This window comes from Fragaria vesca, linkage group LG6 (assembly GCF_000184155.1).
Source record: "Fragaria vesca subsp. vesca linkage group LG6, FraVesHawaii_1.0, whole genome shotgun sequence".
NCBI classification, from domain to species: Eukaryota; Viridiplantae; Streptophyta; class Magnoliopsida; order Rosales; family Rosaceae; genus Fragaria; species Fragaria vesca.
Window position 1 is genome coordinate 2,282,115 of NC_020496.1, and position 21,417 is coordinate 2,303,531.

Consider the following 21,417-nt stretch of genomic DNA (forward strand, 5'->3'; position numbering starts at 1 on the left):
TCCCTCGTGCTTAGGTAAAATGGATGAGACACCCTCTTCCAAGCGAGCATGTTCTTGTGAGATTTCCCTTTATCACCGTAAAAAAGTATGGCCTCAACATTGTCGTAGTCGATTCCGAGAATCTGGTTAGGGTTTAAAGCCCAGAGAGTGAGGTACCATGTTGCAGTTATCTCTGAGCTCCCAGTGACATTGAGTTTAGATATGGCAGCTGAATCCACCCAGAACTTTGGGCTTTGGACCATGTAGCGAGAGTGGTTGGCGCAAAATAAGAACGCGCTAAAAAATAAAATTAACCAGAAAATGGCTCCGTAGGGCATAGTTAAGAGAAGCCAGAGGAAAGACGTACGAGTGTTTTGAGAGAATGAAGTATTCTGAATCAAAAGAGATGAGGATGTAAATTGCACTTGGATCAAATTCATGAGGCAAACTGAATTGACTTTTGGAAACTAGATCCGTATAATAAGTATTCTAGCTTTTACCATATCAGAGTCTCTCTATATCGTTTTCAATTGCATGTCCTATAATTTTTTTTTTCAAATATATTTATAGGAAAATTTTAAGAATAATATATGACAAATGGTTCACTCTCAATTTTGGTGTTTCAAGTTTCAAAACAATCAAAATGGTACATAATGTTTAAAATCCGGCACACTTTTAGCACATGCCGTCAATAACACCGTTAACTCTATAATTTCTCATTTTTAAAAGGGTGGTTTCAGGTTTTCTCCATTCTCTCTTTCTTTATATTATGTTTTCTTTTTCTTTTTTTCTATTTATATACTTTTTTAATCTTGTGAACTCAGACCATATATTCTCAAAGACTTTTGTTGTTTTCCCTTACCTGGTTTATTTGCTTACTATTCGTTGTATTTGTAAGTTACTAGGTTTGGTTTTAATGAAAGGCTCTTATTCATCAAAAAAAAAGAAAAGAAAAAAGATTTTGCTGCTCGTCCCAATCCAAGTAAAACTAGGACATAGCTTTTTCGCTCTAAGTTTCCTTATTACTCAATACCCATCAATATATATATTCAAACCTTTTCTTCCGTAACTTACCAAATGAAATCATCTTCCAACTTCCTCCTACAGTCCTATCTCGATCATCATTTTTGTGTATGCGGGGTTTGAACGGGGACGAAAAAAAGAGATGTAATACCCCGTACCTAAAAGGTTACTGTTCGGGGTTATGAGTTACCGTGGATTTTTCTTTATTCGCGTTCAGAGATTTAAATAGTGTTTGCTCGAGTTTGTTTTTGAAAACGGTAAATAGTGGATTTAAAACTCCGAAGTCGTGGTACACGTTTATACGAGCTCACCGGTATGCCTGAATTATTTTTCAGAGTGATGAGCTATGTTTTGTAAATTTATGATGTTTACAGTAAATTTTCAATTATTGTTTATTGTAACTGTTTTACTGTAAAGGACCCAGAAAGTTGACTTTTCGTTAAGTCGATAATTTGGGAAAACTTCCTTCATAAAAGTCGTAGAGGACGTTAATACGAGTTCGTGGACATGTGGCATGCTTAAATTGGAGTTCGTATCAAGAAGTTATGGTCTAAAAACGAAAGTTACGATGTTGGTTGGGGTAAATTTTTGATGGGCTTTATTTTGGATGTGGGTATTAAAGTTGGACTGGGTGTGTGTAGCAGCCCAACACACCCCCTCCCCCGCCCACTCTCTTTCCTTCCTCTCTCCTCCCTCCCGAGTTTCCCCGGGACCGGCCGGCTTCACCACCATCACCTGCCGCCGTCCGGCCACTAGAGATTGCCAGACTGGTCCCGTTCACCCTTGTTGCTCCCTCTTCCTTCCTGGGCCGGTGACCGGGTCGGTGACGCTGCCGGACATGAGAAATCCCGTCGGAACGCTGGATGGTCCACTCGCCGGAAATTTCTCCTCCGGCCACCAAAGTTCGTGACTCTTGGCTCATCTTGTAGCTCTCATCAAGCTGAGTAATCCCTCAAAAGGAATTGGTCTAATTCGATCTTATTAGGGTGGAATGTATAATTGGAGTCTAAGGTTCTTATTAGTGTTTTGATTCGATTGAACTATTTAGAGCTAGAATTGAGTTTAGTGTTGTTCATGAAAGTTGTTCGAAATGTTGAGAGGAAGGTTCTGTTAAATTTTAGTGACAATTGGGGGTGGCCGGAGATTGGCCGCTAGCCGGCCGCCGCCGTCGGCGGAGTTGGCGGCGGTGCTGCCTCTTTTTGGGCAGTTTTTCATGCTTATTAAATTGCTAAAAATGAGAGAAACTCATTGGTGGAAAGTTAGCGATTTTTGGAGTAATGTAGGTTAGGTTTCGGATTTTCCGAAGACTAGCTATATTAACGGTTAAAATTGATAACCGGGTATAGGAATATTACTGTTAGACAGTTGTTGGATTGTGCTTATGCATTGAAGTGGATATTGGAGTGTTATGTATGGATTTGGGATTGGTGTTAGTTGAAATGGGTGTCCATAGTATATCTAATGGGTGTCCATAGTAAATGTAGTTAGAATGTTTAGTAAACTTGGGTTCAAGGTGAAAGAATGCATGTTTGATGATTTGCATAAGTATGGTTTGATTTTGGACTTATGGTGGTAAATGTGATGTGGTAGAGAATTAGTATAAAATGTTGAACTACGAGTGGCTTGATCCCTTTAAAAGGGTACGTAGGCAGCCCGATTGAGTGTCGGGTGCAGCCGCAAATTAACAAAATAAAAATTTAGGTTCCAAAAGCGTCAAAAAAATGTTTGTTTGTTGTTTTTGTTTGATTTTGAGATCCTATCTCATTTTCGATTTAGGATTCCCTTATTTATTTTATTCATTCATTTATTTTTTTAACACCTGGGTCAAGGTGTTACAAGAGACAACAATACTTTTTCCTTTCTTATTTCCCTCTCCTTATTAATTATTAATTTAATTATTGATTTTAATAATTTATTACTGCTAAATTATGGAGTGATGGATTTGCCCCTCAAATTTTAACGGAAAACAAGTTAGATAACGTAGAATGTAACGTTATGTACATATTTTCGGTTGAGATTACAAGTTCATGTACCGTTATGATTGTTTTGAAATTGAAACACCAAAATTATGAGTGGATCATTTATCATGTACTGTTCTTAAAATTTTTCCTATATTTATTTATAATTAGTTAACGAGTCTAACATAGTCTGTTTTGGGTTTGTCTACTATGGGTATGGGTAAGGTATACATACAACTAATTAAGATGTGGTTGCATGTGCTTGCAACCACATGCAAGGCGGTGGTGGGGTAAGGATTTGGAGAGAAAATTTACCTATAAATTGAGTATGTACGTATACAATACCACCCATCACCATAGTAGAATTTGTCATATGTATTAACATCAGTACTAATAAGTAGCTGACTAGAATTGATTGGATAGGCTCCTTTATCTCTCCCCATTTTAGCAGAATAAATTTCGTTAATGAGAAGAAAAAAAAATATATTAGAAGAATATGAATAAAGCACAAAACTTTTCTCGATCTCTTCTATAGCCTTGTAAACTTCGGAGCCCCCTAGGGTTTCAAAAGCTTGTTTCTCTCTTATGTTTGACAACGTGTACGTTGACGATGTCGTCATACGAGAGTTATGAGTGTCCATATGGTAGTTGCACCTTGTAGGCTGGTGGCGGTGGAACGAGATAGGAGTCATTTTAGCAGAACGGACTAAGATGTGGTGCAGTGGGTTGAGATGCATAGCGTTTTTGTGTCAAAAGTAAGGGAAACTGATGCGGTACTCGACGTCAAGGTAAGCATGTGGCAGCGTAAGCCTACTCGGATCGACAATCTGATATGGGTTGTGTATCCTAGCCATGTTTGTGGTAGATGTGAGAGATGTTGCATATGTTGCCTCCTCGTGATGGATGCGTGCTGTGGCACTCTTCGGGCTCTTAGCTTTGGTGTAAAATGTTTTGGACCGGGCCTGTGATGAGTTTGTCTTTTGAGGTCTAAAGGGATTTGGTTGGGCCTAAATCTGGGCCTTCTAGTTTCTGGTTTTGTTTTACTTTTTAGTTTTTTTTTTTCTGGGTTTTGTTTAGGTTTAGTCGTCACTCCTCTCTGAGTGAGGTTTAGCCTTCCTCTTGTTGAGCGAGGGTTTAAAGGTTTGATAGGTTGATGTCGTTTGTTGTGTCATGGTTATGGTGTTGTTTTCAGAGACTATTTTATGATCAGTGTTCTCTTGTTGCCATGGTTTTGGTATACATAATATTGGAGGAAGTTGTTTCTTCTTGAGGTTGGCCGGTCCGTAAAGGTGACTCCAGGCATTTGGAATATGTTAGGTTGCAGTTGAACTCATATCACTTATATTTTAAGTAGGGAGGTGAGTGAGGATTTTTGTCAATCACTGATATCTCTTATGATCTGTAAGTTTGAGGTTTACAAATGAAAATTGTACCTTTCAAAAAAAAAAACATATTAGAAGAATAAATTTCGTTAAGGGAGATTCTATTCATACTCAACTCATTTGCACATATTTCTTTTCTAGGGTTTGTTCATCTATATTTTTTTTTCTTTTTAAAAAAATTAAAATTTGAAATGCTGAAATACTATGTGGTTCTTGATCGATCTGGTTCTGCCTTTCTTATATATAATGGTAGCAACCAAAAGTCGATCGATGATCATAATAGTTTAAGCATGAAGTCGATTATTGACTTGAGTACCATATAACTTCCGGTTATGGTAATTCCTATTCTTTGGAGAAGTCATTTCAATTTGTTTCGTTTTAAGTACTTAACAATTGTAGAATGATGCACCTAATATATACTTCCAATCTCAAACACTATTATTGTTGTTATTGTTTGCTTATATATTTCGCTAACTCTATATCTTTTCTTCCTCCCAAACTTCTGTTATTCATGAATATTGTTTTGACAAATTTGAAGGGAGCATCAAGATCTTTACCTAACATGTTAAAACTTAGCAAATGAACAAACCGTAGACAAGAAAGACTCTATACAACATGTTTTGCATATCTACTGATCTTTTCAATATGTCACCGTTGTGTGAAAGTAAATAGAATCGTCATTAGAGCAGTACTCTTTGCTGGTTGGTGCTTAGTTGAGTACATGTTTGTAGAAGTTTCTAATATTATTTCAGGTCTTTGTAATCAGGGGTTTAGGCTCAATGTCCCTCCCCCCCTTGTATTCAACAATTTCATTAATCAAGGTTTGAGGGCAGTTGCACCAGCCTTTTCTTTAAAGAAAGAAAGAATCTCTACAAATCAAGATTTATATATATACACAGACCGGATCAGAAGCAGACATCTGAACCCCCCTTAAAGTGCGAACGTCTCTCCGGCACTCCACCGTCTGGCGCCGACGATGGCACTCCTCTCGCCGAGCATACACCAGAGGCATCCCCGACGACTTTACCATGAAGATGAAAGCCATGGAGATCAGATTTGAAGGTCTGGGCAGCAACCTCCACCCAAAACTCAGACAAGATCGATCTCGGCTACAAACTGGTATTCGGTGAGTCCGCCGGCAAGAGAAAGCTCAAAATCGAGGTCTGGTGTCCGCTCGGCGTCCGCACTTTAAAGCCTGTGCAGACGTCCTCTTCTAAATGGCTCCGTGTGTGTGTGTGTGTATACAGTTCCTATCAAGAGCAAGCAAAGTTTCGCTCTAAAATTAAAGTGTGAAGTTCCTTATTTGACTCACTTTTTCGTCATATTTCCACATCTCCATCGTTCAGATTATTGATGATAATGTATAGATCATTGCTGCAAAATTTCATCAAAATTGATGATCGTTTGAGTACTGAATTAGATCAAATCAATGAACGGATCATAAATTTGTCTAACCAGAACTGTTTGTGTAAATAATGATTATGAAAACCCAAACGATCATCCAGTTAGATGAAACTTTGCATAAGTGATCTATGCATTAGGTTCTACAAACTGAACGGTGAAGATATGGAAATATGATGAAAAAGTGAGTCAAATAACGAACTTCATAATTTAATTTCAGAGCGAAGCTTCGCTTTGGATAAGAACTGTGTGTATATATATACAGTTCATATCCAGAGCGAATATATATACAGGGGCCTTCCACTAAGGGATCACTTTTTTGACATATATGATGGGGGATTACACCCACTTTTCGATTATATTTTTGAATCTTCACCGTTCAGTTTGTAGTTCTATATGAGTAAATCACTTCTGCAAATTTTTAGAAATTTTGGTGATCGTTAAGGCATTCAAAACTACGATTTATAATTATAAGCATGAACAGTTCAGGTTTGGCAGATTTAGTTCGTTCATTGATTTAATCTTGTTCGACACCTTAAAGATCAACAAATTGGCTGAAAATTTGCATAATTGATCTATATATAAGGACCAACAAACTGAACGGTGGAGATTCAAAAATATAATCGAAAAGTGGGTGTAATCCCCCATCCTTCATATATGTCAAAAAAAGAGATCCCTTAGAGGAAGGGTCCTGTATATATATATATATATATATATATATATATATATATCTATAAATCAAGGGTAAAACTGGATATATAAAGTTACAAAAATGTTAAGAGGTCTAAGTAACACTTTTGGAAAGTAGCACTTTTGGAGGAATGAATAGAAGCTCATTTTCATTAATGGAACTCCATACGTTAGGCATACTAGGCAGCGCGGTCAACCTTATGACACAAGGTGGTTACTTTGCTAGGTGTATTTGTTTTTTTCATTGTCATTAAATTCTAGCTGGAAATAATCTAAAAAAAAATATGAATAACTTTGTTTACAATAAAAAGAACTTAATGACTTTTTTTTACATCTTCGCCAACGTAGGCTTTCTCTGTTGAAAGTTCGAATTAGAGTGGTCAGGGCCCTCGTGCTTAGGTAAAATGGAGGAGACACCCTCTTCCAAGCGAGTATGTTCTTATGAGACTTCTCTTTATCGCCGTACAAAAGCATGGCCTCAACATTGTCGTAGTCGATTCTGAGAATCTGGTTAGGGTTTAAAGCCAACAAAGTGAGGTACCACGTTGCTATTATCTCTGAGCTCCCAGTGACATTGAGTTTAGATATGCTAGTTGAATCCACCTAGAACTTTGGGATTTGGACCATGTAGCGAGAGCGGTTGGTGCAAAATAAGAACACGTTGCAAAATAATATTAACCAAAAAATGGCTCTGTAGGGCATAGTTAAAAGAAGCCGAGAGAACGACGTACGAGTGTTTTGAGAGAATTGAGTGTTCTGAATCAAAAGAGTCGAGGATGTAAATTGCACTTGGATCAAATTCATGAGGCAAACTGAATTGACTTTTGGAAACCGGATCTGTATAATAAGAACTCTAGCTTACCATATCAGAGTTTCTCATTAATATTAAATTCTAGCGTCAAATTATTGAAAAATAATAATAATAATAATAATAATAATAATAATAATAATAATAATAACAACTTCGACATCTCTTATCCAACTTGAACGGGCAAGATCTCCTCCGAGCAGGCAGCACTATAACCACAACTATTTCCCCCCTAAATCACAAGACTCCATCAGCAAGTTTCGCATTTTCCCAAAGCCATACAAACTTCCAAAGCATCCACTCCATCCAGATAGCATTCGCTATGGCAGTCGCTGCTCTCACCATTACTCCAAAGCTTCACTCTCACATTCCCAAAACCTCATTCGCTTCTTATTCTTCTTCATGTTTATGTTCCTTTTCCTCATCGTCAACTGAAAACAATGCCAAGGTGACTTTGCAACCAAATGTTGTGAGCAAAAGGAGTGTGTTCAATGTGGGTATTGGGCTATTAGCAGCTTCGGTTGTGGCATTGTCACCTTTGGAAGCCAATGCCACGAGAGTTGAGTACTACGCCACCGTCGGTGAGCCTCTTTGTGAGATGAACTTTGCTCGTTCTGGCCTTGGTTTCTGTGATTTGTCTGTCGGGTCGGGTGTGCAAGCTCCACGTGGTGAGCTCATCAATGTGAGTTTCCGATCTTTGTTTGGTTTCAACTCATTGGGCTTATTTTGGTTGAGTTTTAGTTCCAACAGGAAAAGCCTTCTGGGTTTGGTTTTAATGGATAATCAAGAAAGTTTGAAGCTTGTTGTATATGAGAAATTTGATGTGTGAAAGCCATAAACTTTAGGTGGGTAGGATTTAGGTGAAGTTGATAGCATACTATATTATGAATCTAAGCTGCATTTAGAAGGTAGAAGGAGGATCAGTCTGGATTTTGGAATGGGTTTTTACTTCTGAGGATCACATGGCATTATAGACATGATTTGGGTTTTTCCTCCCTTATAAAGCTGTTGAAATTTCCTTGATCCACAATGTTATGTCAATCATGCAGTAGGTTTTGATATGTTCTCATGACACCTTAGTAGTGTTGCTATGTACCTTGATAATGTTCTGAAGACAGTAAAGATGTACTACTCCATATGTTTTAGTTCGTTAAAACCAGTTTTTTGGTTATATCTTATTGGTGTCTCAAGTGTGGTTCGATTACATAAATTGAACTGTTAAGAGAGAACATCAATAAGTTATGTGTTTAGTTTAACCAAGCTTACCTTATTCATATACGTACAATTTTAAGGAAATTTTTGGGGGTACTGAAATGGAATTGCAACTACCAACATTAGGATCAATAGATTAACAACCAACCTTACTCGGATGAATCTCTAACACTTGAGAAGCCCAGAAAGAGGTCTAATGAATGATCTTTCCCACAAGTCTTTCGCCCTACACTTCAGTCAGTTAGATAGTCCTGTAATGTTTGCCAACAACTTAATTATATACCATGCAGATTCACTACACTGCAAGATTCGGTGACGGGACAGTCTTTGACAGCAGTTACAAACGTGGTAGACCTCTCACTATGCGTATTGGTGTTGGCAAGGTATGAAGTTTCTCTCCCTAATTGATACTGGTTAACCTTGTTACGCGATTTCCAGTCATTAGTCTCTCTTTGTTTCCATTTGACATTAATCATGCATGAAGGTTTTGAATGTGGGATCATGGAGTATAGGCCACGGCAAAATCTTAACTAGAGTGAATTCTATAATATATTTTTTAGCATATTGTGTCTTCTTATCACATCAACTACATACATCATATATGCACTTTGCTTTTGGTAAATTGATGAGTTTCTGTCTTCTCTTTTGCTTGGTTAAGTTACATATATGCTTTTCTTTAAACAGAAGAATGCATTCTGGTAGAAAAAAACTGAAAACTCACAGGGGAATAGTGTATGTGTCATCTAACTTCTTCAACTTGTTTTTGAAAGGAATTGAACTTAAAAAACTCTACTTACATATCAGTAACTAATGTTCATATCTTACTGAAATTATTGGAGTAATTGCACTTTGATTCTTTCTCTTGACCACTGTTAGAGTTCCAGTAAATGAATACACCATGAACACTGCTATCTGTTCTTTCTTCTTACATCATCTTGTTTTCTTTTCTTGCTACATGTGGATTTTTCATGGCATCATAATTAATGGATGTTTGAGGACTGTGATTAATATATTTCATATCCAGATTTCTTGGATCTCCTAGTAAGTTCATATTTATTAATAGATTACAGTGCTGAGCCTGGAAGAATGAGGTAGGAGAATGACTGCTTTGATGCCAGTTGATAGTAGACATAAAGAAACAGAGAAACGGAGATGGAAAAGAGAAGAGAGGCAAGATGAATACATAGATTAAACTGATTTTGCATAAAAGGAAGTTAGATTTGTTAACCGAATTTCAACAAATACTCCAGAGGTTCTGAAATGTGTTCAGCTGTATGATCAGATCAGTCTCAACAGATCCAGCTGTCTAGTATTGGGGTGGGGGGTAGATAACATGTGAATTCGAATCTTTTTCTTGCATCTGTTATTAATAAACTCAAATCCAGTATTGCAATCTCATGGTACACACTGGATTAGTATTTGCTCAAAACCTTCAATAATCAATACTATTTAAGCATCATCATCAGCAATAGAGGTTCTCCGTTTTCCAGCCACAATAAATTGGGTTGTGAATCATAAAACCAATAGTTGAGGCATTTAATAAATTCAGAACTCCTGCATGTACTATTAATCATTAAATGATGGTTCCCTTATATGGAGGTTTCCTCTTTCAGTAGATTCTAAGGCATATCTACTTTTACTCTAGAAGCTTCTCTGCTTTGGTTGATGTCTACATCACACACTTCAACTCTTGCTGAAATTCAACAAAGTTTCCACTGCTGCAGTATCGGTAGTATTCTACTCCAAATGATTTTCACCACTTCTTTGTTGGTTCGGATATATAGTTTAGGAGGGGAAGCTTATTCTTGGGACATCTACTTCTTCATTGATTTTCAAGAATCCCATCAAAATATAGCCTAACTTACTACAAATTCTACTATATAACTATTTGACAGTTGACGCCTTATTTTATTTTATTAAGTTTTCAAGCTTCCTGTCAGCCTCTAAATGTGATTAACAAGGTTTTTTTTTGTTTTTCATGTTGTATACACCCCTATGCAGAGAAATTGCTTTACCAGGATTCTTAGTTAAAATTATCAGTAAAGCAATGCTTATCACCTTATAGTATGCTCATCTAATGCTGTCTCCTATATGTTATGGAGTCCAGGTCATTAAGGGATTGGATCAAGGAATTTTTGGGGGTGAAGGTGTGCCTCCAATGCAAGTAGGTAAGGTTTTGAAGCTGACCATCTGTTCATTTGTTAATTCTCATTTGCATAAAAAGAAAAAACCAAGTCCTCACCCTACAAATATTGCACAGGGGGAAAACGGAAGCTTCACATTCCTTCAAATTTAGCATATGGGCCAGAACCTGCCGGGTGCTTTGCAGGTGAAGTTCTACAATCTGTGAAACTCCCATGTATTGATTCTTTAGCTTTTTTGGTCATGGAGCTAGGGTATCTTTACTCGTGTCATCAACCAAATTATTTTAGAGTGCCAAGGTCCCAAGGCCATAAGAGACGGCAAAAATACTAAATAGGACAAGAACAATCCTACTGTCAGCTTTTCTATGAAATGCCATTGTTATGAACTTGATTTGATCAACTGATGAAGTTCAATCAATCATTCAATCCTTATCGATGGTAAACTTGATGGTATCGTAATGATTTGCTGCCAACCTTGCTTACAATGTGACATTTCTAATTTCCACAGCAGAGTGAGGAGAATATGAGCGCATGCACCATTGATTATCATGGTAACTGTTAGAAAGCTGATATATGTACATTTTTCTTTTAGGTGACTGCAATATACCTGGAAATGCTATTCTTGACTACGATATTAATTTTGTTGGCATCTACTCGGGAAATAGAGCATTGCCTACAAGTCTGCTCGGGAAATAGAGTGTTACCTATTAAGTGCATCTCCAGATTTTCCATGATGGAAAGCTGAGTTGAGACAGGAATGCAAGTATAGTTCATATATGAGAGCACCTTTTCTTATGCTTGGCTTGCAGATCAAAAATCCATCCCCTGGATGACATACGGCCCTGGCATTCTATGTTGCAAAATTGGTAGCATCCCAACTATTCTCTATTTTATTTTACATTCTAGATAGTTGTATGTATTTAGCATTCATTACTTCTGTGGAGACTATATAATAATTTAATGAAACTATGCACCCCAATTAACAGATGAGTAAATATTTTTCTGTGAAGTATAAAAGGTAGCTTAGTTGTTTTATCTCAGAGGGTATCAAATCCCATTGTCAGTCTCAAAGTATAAGGTGGCAGATGATAGTTCAATTCTCTATAGGGCATATCACTGAAAAAATTCAAAAAGAACATACACCGGAATCTGTTAGGGCTACCTCTATTCTAATATCATTTATCTAGATTTAGTGCTAGAGTTAATGTGTTGCTTTTAGCTGTAAACCAGAACTGGGTAGTACTGTGGGATCATGCATAAAAAGCAAATATATGAATGGTCATGCCTTCCTCTATTCTTCTTGGTCCTATAGTTACTAACGGGATTGATGTGGTTGGTTTGATATATGGCCCATGACACATTCCTCCTATAGTCCAATATATCTCACCATCAATACTACCAAAAGGTGTCACTATGCATGCCTTTGGGAGAAGAGTACTGTGATCTGTGATGCAGTAACAGATCATTTAAAGAATGTCTGAGATTGATTTATGTTAGGTAAGTTACTTACTGAGACCTGGCTTTCTTGAGGATCTCTAAAAATCTAAAATTGCTTTGAATGGACTTAGTCTGAAAGTTGGAGGACCTCACTGCTTAGCTACCATCTCACTTGACATTGTTCTGGTCAGCTTTATGTAAAAGGGTACATGCCCCTGTATGTAACATTAACTCTGCTGACATTGCTTCTGGTTTGAGCTTTGAATTTATTTAGTTCCATTTTTTCTGAGAAAATTATATAGTCCTGAGACCAATGACATACAATATCCTGTAAAACTTCTATTAGACCATGAATGGTTTCTTTAGAATTTGGCTACTGTTGTAGGAAATTTCTAGTATACAGCCCTGCATGATATGCGGATCCTACTAGATGCCAATGTAGCTTAGGTCATCAAGAGCTTTTTCCAAAAGCTTAACCTGGAAACCTTCCCAATAGGCTATTTACTTTCTTTTTGGTCATCATGCATTTTTATCTTTATTAAAAAATAAAAAATAAAAAATAAATAAAAATAAATAAAAATTTGATGGAGCAGGGTGGGCCTATAAGTTTAAATTTGTTTACTTACCATAATACAAATATAGACTAAACCTTTTTACTCAAAGGTAAACAGTTAATCTTTTACAATTAGAATAAAGAACTGCAAGAAGAAAGAAGAAATTTGAGAGAATTAAAAGAAAAAAGAGACAAGCTTTCGAGAAGTACAAAAAATTATTGGGATATTATCTTTCAACTACAACGAAGGATATACGAGTTAAGAGAAGAAATTGAAGTTCTTCAAGAAACTTTTGAAGAAGATCAAAAACCTCTTGATATTTTGAGCATTGGTTAGATCCGCCCTACTGGTATCAGAGCCTGCTTGGCTCAAAAGCAAGTGACAAAAGGCTTATGTCACATAGTTGGCTTCTCTTAACTAACAAAAGAGAATCCAAACTGAAGAATTATCAGTCTTTTTGTACTACAAAAGGAACTGATAAGTGGGAAGTGTGCTTTCATTCAAGGCACATACAAGAAAATTAATACTCCATTGAATATATTTGTAGAGTACTAAATACTCTATACGACGAACATATTCATCTCCAAAAGGAGATCGGAGTAGAAGAGCAAGATCTCTCAAGACCAAGCTTAATCGAGTTTCTAGATCATTTATCCAGGAATAAGACCTCTGAAAAGGTTTTAGAACAACTCGAGAGATTTAATCTTAGGATTAATCAACTTGAGGAAATAAATTTAAAAATTGCCAAGCTTGAAATCAAGCTAGATTACCTCAAAGAAAAACAATATCTAACAGATATTGAAAAGAAATTAGTTCGTACTGAAAATCTTGCTAACAATATTATCAGCAAGTAGTAGAACTAAGAAAGACTCAAGAAAACTTGAAAACGCTTTTAGAAACTCTCATTACCAGAATATGATGAATCAGAGAGTAGATCTAAAAGTAAAATAAGAAGGTGTTAAAACTATTGGTTTTCATCAACCTACAGAAAAGCTTGCCGAGAATGTAGAGGCAATAATCCTTCAGCAGAATTATAACATCGCTTATCTCTAAGAGATGGGTATTGACCTCGAAGTTCAATTTCGAGAGTTACATAATAGAATCTCTAGTCTACAAAAAACTGTAGAAAAGATGAAGGAAGGAGAAAATTATGAAAAAATAGATGAAGAATCACTGGCTCAAAATGTAGCTAGTAAAATCATCATAAACTCTCCACCCTACCAATGGGAGAAAGTAGACTAAGGTTTAGTGAACCAAAACTACTTGAATGGAAATCCTCAAAACCATCTACCAAGAGAGACATGAAGATGCTAAGTAGAATTCTCAGCAAAAGAAACACAGCTCCAGTTCAGCTGATAAACGCTCAAGAATTTGAGTATAATGAAATCGAATCTAGTGTGAGAGAAGCATCTGCCCCTAGATTTAGATTTAACGAGATCTATAAGAAAGGATCTTTCCTTATGGATTCGCATAGATTCAAGATTCTTGAATTAACCGTTCCAGGCACAGGAGGAGAAACAGATATCAGACTGATAACTCCAAAGGAAGTAAGTGAAGCATTCCAGAAAAAATATTCCTATATGCATATTGGTGCAGTCCAAGTAGGAATAAAACTCTTAGCTAGAGATGGTATTGACTGTTCTGTTCTATGTGTCTTACAAGACGATAGAATAACAGACTTCAAGAAAAGTCTGTTAGGGACAGTAGAAGCTTCTTTGTGCAACCAAGTTGCATATTTCAATGTTTTTCCAAACTTCACAATGCATCTCAGAGATGCTGCTCACTGTCTCAGATTGAGAATCAAGACAGATGGGATTTCTATGAAAAAAGGAATGATGGAACTAGTGATAGATTATCGCATTTATTATAAGTTGATGAGCTCAAATGTAACTCCTAATACCAGGTTTACCAGGTTTCTAAATAGCCTTGGGATTACTACATCTGTTCTTACCAATCCAAACAATAATTCCCAACAGAAGCATGTCACAAAGTGGCATGAAGTAACATTCCCAAGAGAATGGAATCTAACCTCTCCAGTCAGACAGCTTGAGAGCTCCAATGCTTCCGTTTATGAAGATATGGGAGGAAAAATCAGCTTACAATTTCATAGGCACTCTTTTGCAAACCACGAAGAAGCTAGTCCCTCTGAAATTAAAACAGTTTATAACGAAGAATCCCTAGAAGAAGAGGATACTAAAAGACCTATGAGAATGTTCCAAGCCAGGGAATTAAGAGAATTATATGCACAAGCTGAGACTTGTGATTCTCCAGATGAACTAGAGAAGATCATTAGAGAAATTTCTCAAGTTCAACTTGGAAAGAAAAAGAGGAAGATTCTTCCTTATCAAGCAGCAAAAGATGAACCAGAACAGTCAGGAGTATCAATGGATACGGATGGTGAAAGACAGACACCTCCAGAGAGTGGTCATACTGTAATACAGAACATCACCAACAATCTTACAAAGATTATTCGGGAAAAGAATATCAAGCTTCCAAAAGGACAGGCTCCTACAGAAAGATATGGAGAAAGAAGTTCCCATAAATATATCTCTACAGAACCCAAATGGGGACAATCAGTGTCCGAAAGAGGGGTTTATCTGGATTTGGACTAGGTAGGAGATAAAAGAAAAGCAATAGACAACTGGGTTGCTAGTTTAAAGCTAACTAGTTTTATCCAAATATGCCTATGAGGAAGCTCATGCTTACTATGAGTCTACCTTAACTGGAATAGTCCAGAAATGGTACCAGTCTTTCAAGAGAAGCTCTCAATGGACTGATTGGGCAACAAAAATGGCTCAGACTAATAGTCCTTTAGATTTTGCAGTTCCCATCTATGCACAATTTTGCGGAGATATCACAGGGCATAGTGAGCAATCTAAAGAAAGAGCTAGAACAAATATTCAAAAATTGAGTATTTGTAACATGAGGTATTTCGAAGAATATACCAATGAGTTTCAAAACTACTACTGCACCATCAGAGACATTGAAAATAATGATCTTATCAGAAAATATTACAGAAAATTGCCAGAACCCTAAAACGATGCAGTAGCACAATTATTGGAAGAAAACCCCCTTCAGTATTTTACTGTTGGAGGAATAGCAGACAGAGTTAGGGATCTCCTAAGAAAACAATGTACAGAGAATAGAAAATCCAAGACTGCCAAGAAACAACTCAGAGGAGTTGAAAACATGTGTCCAAAGATTTTGGATACCCCGACACAATGGGGATGTCATGTTTTGGAAAAGAAATACAGAAGAAAATTCTCTGGTAGCAAGCAAAAAAGCAATTTTGCTTCTAAAAAGAAGTATAAGTTCAGAAAAAGTTCTGGATATCAGAAAAGACAATCTTCCCAAACTTCTCCGAGAAACAAATTTTTCAGAAGAAAAAAGAAACCAGATTCTGGTTCTAGAGAAGCAAAGAAGTGCAGATGTTGGCGCTGCAAGGCAGAAGGACATTATGCGAATGAGTGTCCTAAAAAGGATAAAAGAACTTCAAAAGTCTTACTGGCTGAATATGAGGAAGCCATAGATTATGCTAATCTAAAAGGCTTTGAAGTTGTTTATTCTGATGAAGAGAATGAATCAGTATATTCTCTTGCGTACCCATCAGATAGTGAAACAGAAAGTGCTTCAGAAGGTTCTGAAGAAGAAATAAGATATCGTCCTATATTTGTATTACAAATACAGAATTGGAAGGAAGAAAATGCTGATATTATCAGCACCTTTCATCCCAATCCTGGAAGATTTGTATGTGATTATTGCGGATGCGATGATGATAATACAATTCCCCTGTACTGCGAAAGTACATGAGAAACTTATCATCGAGAATGCTTTATCGCAGAACTTAGAAGAAAAACTAAGGATAAAGCTGCACATATTGTGGTAGAAGAGGAATATATTATATTCCATAAGAAAGAACAAGAAAAAAACCTCAATGAGGATATGAAAACAATGAAGTTTGCAACTTCATTAAGCCAAAACAAGAAAATAAGCGAATCTTTTGATTCTCTTAACCCCACGATTGCTGGGACAAGTGCCAATCCGATAATTGGTATCAATCCTCCTGATTCCATAACTGCTGAAAGACAAGTTAATCCTTTCATAGATTTACTTGTTACTACAGAAAAGCAAGAACAAGTAATGCTAGTCCAAACAAGCATATATAGTAATTATATTACTATAGGATTGAAATTTCCCAGTTATAGGAAATATCATCTACACGCATTTGTAGATACTGGTTCAGGGTACTCTCTTGCTAAAAGATATGCAATCCCTGAAGAATTTTGGGAAAAATCTCCAAGAACAATTACTGGAGTTGTCATGGAAGAAAACAAAATCATCATGAATACAATGGCACGAAATGTAAAAGTTTCTTTGGGAGGAGGAACTTTTATCATCAAAATCCTCTAGCAGTGCGAAGGCCAGACTGCTGATTTGTTATTAGGAAACGACTTCTTTCTTCAACAAACAGTAATCCAAACCTCAGAAATAATTGGGTTTGAGAAAAATAACAGATTTTATTGGGAATTTCGATTGACAGACGCGGTACACGTTCCCACCAAAGGTTTCACCAATCCTTATCAGAAGACGCTTGCGAAGAGTGATGATTATAAGCCAATTCTAAAACCGGTTTTACCAGTTTTGCAAGAAAAGCTTAAGGGATACAGTGAAATACTGATAAATGAATCAAAAAGTTCAGAAGACTCTGAATCAGAGACAAATTCTGAATATCAAATTTCTGACAATGAGAGTTCTGATGGAGAAGAAGAATACATTAGAGAACATAATTTAAAGGTATATTCTAAGAAAGCAGAACAAAAGAAAATACCGACTCTCACAGAAATAGAAAATTTGCTGAAACCAGTAATCAGTGAGATCCTCAGTTGTACTGGGAAAGAGACCCAGTATATTGTCAGCTCAAAATGCATGATGCAAATACTATTTGCCATGTCAAGGCCATCCCTCACTATAGGGAAGAAGATAAGAAAGAAATGGAAAGTCAGATCCAAGAGCTTCTTGAAAAAAAGTTAATTAGGCCTTCAAATAGTCCTCATCATGCCCCAGCTTTCCTGGTAAGAAATCATGCTGAACAATTAAGAGGAAAAGCCAGAATGGTAATTGATTACAGAGATGTGAATAAAAAGACCGTTAAAGACGGTTATCAAATAGCTCAGGTAAGAGTTCTCATCAACAGGCTTAGAGGAGCACAAGTTTTCTCTAAGTTTGATGCAAAATCCGGGTTTTGACTAGTCAAAATGCATCCTGATTCCATAGCTTTGACAGCTTTTGGAACTGCTCAAGGGCATTACGAATGGTTAGTTATGCCATTTGGTTTAAAGCAAATTCCGTCCTTTTTCCAAAGGAAAATGGATAATATCTTCAAACCATTTGCAGATTTTTGCATAGTTTACATAGATGACATCCTGGTCTTCTCAAAAACTATGGATGAGCATTTAAAGCATCTTGAGCAGGTGTGTAAGCTTATTGTTCAGAAGGGAATTATCCTCGGACAAAAAAAGATTCATCTTATTAAGGGTGAAATTGATTTCCTTGGCATTCATGTTAAAGATGGAGAGATTCGTCTCCAAGATCACATTGTTAAGAAAATCAGCCAATTTCCAGACAATATCCCAGATGCGAAGTCTTTACAGAGATTTTTGGGAGTTGTTAATTTTGCGAGAGACTTCATTCCTCAAGTTAGTAGTCTAACTGCCCTCCTCTCTCCAAAAACAAGTTCTAAGAAAAAATGGTCTTTTACAGCTGATGACGGTAATACTGTCAGGAAGATTAAAGAATTAACAAAAAACCTTCCTCCTTTACAATTACTTGAAGAAGGAGATATGATCATTTTGCAGACTGATGCAAATGATTATTACTGGGCAGGAGTCGTTTTAGCTATTGCTCCAGATACAAATCATGAAAAGATTTGTAAATTTCTATCGGGAAAGTTTAACGCTGCTGAGTTAAACTATTCCACCGGAGACAAGGGAAGTCCTTGCCTTAATTAAAAGCATCAAGGGTGCTGAGGCATATCTAGGAAACAAATTTGTAGTAAGAATTGATAACAAAAGAGTTAAAAAACTTCAAAAACTATAAATTGACTGATGCTGCAGATAGAGGAAGAGTGTTGAGATGGCAAATGTTTTTAACCCAATATGAATACGATGTTGAAATGGTTGCAGGAAACAAGAACTATTTGTCTAACGCGCTTACAAGAGAAATGACGATGTTCGATAGAGAAGGTCGTAATCCCAGAAGTCGAAAACCAGAATAAGAGGAAAAGAAGCTCTGGGAAAGATTCAAAAGCGGTGATAAAACCGTAGGACCTCTCCATGATGGACCAGGTTATTAATATATGGTTTCTTATGGAACAACTGAGTCTAGTCAAGCTTCAAGAATCAGGCCTAAACCAGATTCTGAAGAAGATGGTCGCTCCAGTCATTCCGGTGGTACTAATGAAGATAAACTCGTAAAAGAGTTTTTGCTGTGTCCGAAAAGATCAGCCCTAACTGATCAGTCTCAAGGAAAAAGACTGGCTAGCCCAACTCAAACGGCAGACGGTAAAGGCATGTCAAGTCCATTGATGGCTGCTGCTTTGCCAAAAAGCAGGAAAGACCATTTCAAGGCAAATAAACTACCATTAGTCACAGGAAAAAAGGTCATCCATGATCAACCTTTGAAGATCTTTCAGAAACCAGTTTTCAGAACGGATAGGCTATTGGCCTTTAAACAGAAGATTATTATTGATAATATTCTGTATTCTTTCTATGAGGAAAATGAAGCTCATTTACTTCAAACCCTCAAGGTTTTAACTGAAGAAATGTATGGAGTCCATACAAAAGACAAAGGTGTTCTTACAGAACCATCCAAAGTTGTATACCTCGAAAGTCCTGAAAGCGCTAAAATTCCTATGTTAGTCTTAAAGGAATCTGAATGGTATAGTTTCCATAACCTCTTAGGTGAAGGAAAAGATGTTCTTCCAAGAACATTATCAATAGCGCCTGGTCTATATTATGGGAGATACCTGGTAGATGTTCAAGCAGAGCATCCTCAGAAGCACAAACTTTAGCTTATAGAAAACGGTTTTGTTCATAATTTGTGGACAAAAACCAATGAAGATCTTAAGGGTTTTCCAGAAATAATAGCCGAAGCTGTCAAGAATATCAGACCCGATGGATGTATCCTAAGATTAAAATTCATTTCAACACCACCAGAATGGACCGTGGTAAATGGTCAGATGAATTATATCTCTCCATATCATCATGTCAGATTAATCCAAAGTCCGATTCAAAAGCCAGCTATTACTAGTGGCAATGAAAGACCAAATCAAAGCATTCCATGGATGAAAGCTATGTCCATAGCAATTATCAAAAATATAGTTCTAAAAGACTATGATTCAAGTCTTTTGGCAAGTGGAGAAAAAATAATGGTCACTTGCTATAATCATCCTCCACCAGAGAACTGTGACTTTTTCACAGCCCTTATGAGGAATGAAGTGGATTGCACTCTGGCTACCACTAAGTGGTTAGAAAAAGTTGAGACTGATGAAAAATATAAGATTTCTTATCCCTATGATTCAGACCTCGACGATGGAAATGAAGACACAACACATAATTGGGAGTATAGTGGTCCCAACTCCTCAGTGGGATATTCTGAAGATCCAAAAACATATCACAACATAGTAAACATGCTGGATAAATGAACGATGGCCGACGCTTCAAGCCAAACTACTTTTCTTTTGATAAAAAGAAAAGAGCCATCAGCACAAGAAATCAATCGACTTTACTTTTTCAAAAGTAAAGTTATCAGGATTAGATCCCTCCTGTCCTCCACTTTGTAGAGGTGTGTTTTACTTCCAGTGCGAGTTCCTCTCCATATATAAGGGGCCTTAAGCTTCAGAAGGAAGGCATCGAAGAAGAACCCGAGATAAAAGAAAATTCTCCCAACCTTTCTCAAGAAGTAAGATAGCCAGATTAGAATCTTTGTAATACAATTGTGAGTAAGAGTGTATGCGAGTCATCTGGTGTGAAGTACTGTAAAATACAAGTAATGTTCTAGGATATTCTCTATGTGTGTCTTGGCCTTATGCCAATAGGATATGTAGTTAGACTAGATATATGTATTCATATTCTTACCATATTGGTATTGTGTAATTCCCTATATAAAGGGCTCCTATCAATGAATAAGATGACTCTCTTGCTATCTCTTTGTCTCTACACTTTATTCTTCATCACGTTATCATGCACTTTGTTCTAACCCTAGAGCCAATAGCCCACCATTTTTTTTCCAAACCCTAAAAACCAAAACCCTAAAATCAGGCAGCCTTGTTTTTCCCGATTTCCGACCAAAATTCCGACTGCCCTCCGCCGGAATTTTATATCCCCAGAAAGCTCTTTCCGTCACGGGTCCAACGCCGCCGGCCTCACCCTAAGAACCGGCCGGAAAGTCTCCGAACCGGCCGCCGGAAAATTCCAGACCGCCGCCGCTACCGACCATCGGTTCACCACCTTCCCTTGCTCCGATCAACCTGAAATTTTGACAGAAGCTTCCCCATCAAGAGCTGCTCCTCCTGTCAAATTTTCAGTCCCAAATTCGAAGTATAAGTAGGCGAAACGTTATTTCTCCTCTAGGCAGCCTTTAGAAAGGTATGTTTTGAAACCTTAAACTCTTCCAAGTTCAATAACTCGGGGAGATAAAATCCTTTCCTCCCTTCTCCATCTCCATTCTATGCTTGGGATTTTGTGTGTGCAGGTACCAAAAATCCGGAATTTTATTCGCGGGTCAAGAGTATGTTGGATCACTCTTGTTTCTTTGTCCGGTTGTGTTTGA

At 37.1% G+C, this 21,417-nt stretch overlaps 2 protein-coding genes across 2 annotated transcripts; both read left to right on the forward strand.

Annotated features, from left to right (window-relative positions):
* Positions 1-7,488: 7,488 nt before the first annotated feature.
* Positions 7,489-11,459, forward strand: LOC101299779 (peptidyl-prolyl cis-trans isomerase FKBP16-2, chloroplastic-like). The gene is made up of 5 exons (XM_004302149.1): positions 7,489-7,923; positions 8,744-8,836; positions 10,561-10,621; positions 10,714-10,782; positions 11,190-11,459. Exons 1-5 carry the CDS (start codon positions 7,564-7,566, stop codon positions 11,291-11,293), a joined length of 687 nt encoding a protein of 228 aa, XP_004302197.1. The 5' UTR covers positions 7,489-7,563; the 3' UTR covers positions 11,294-11,459.
* A 6,384-nt stretch (positions 11,460-17,843) lies between these two features.
* On the forward strand, positions 17,844-18,596 carry LOC101314875 (enzymatic polyprotein-like). Its single transcript, XM_004304788.1, has one exon. It carries the CDS (start codon positions 17,844-17,846, stop codon positions 18,594-18,596), a length of 753 nt encoding a protein of 250 aa, XP_004304836.1.
* Positions 18,597-21,417: the final 2,821 nt, after the last annotated feature.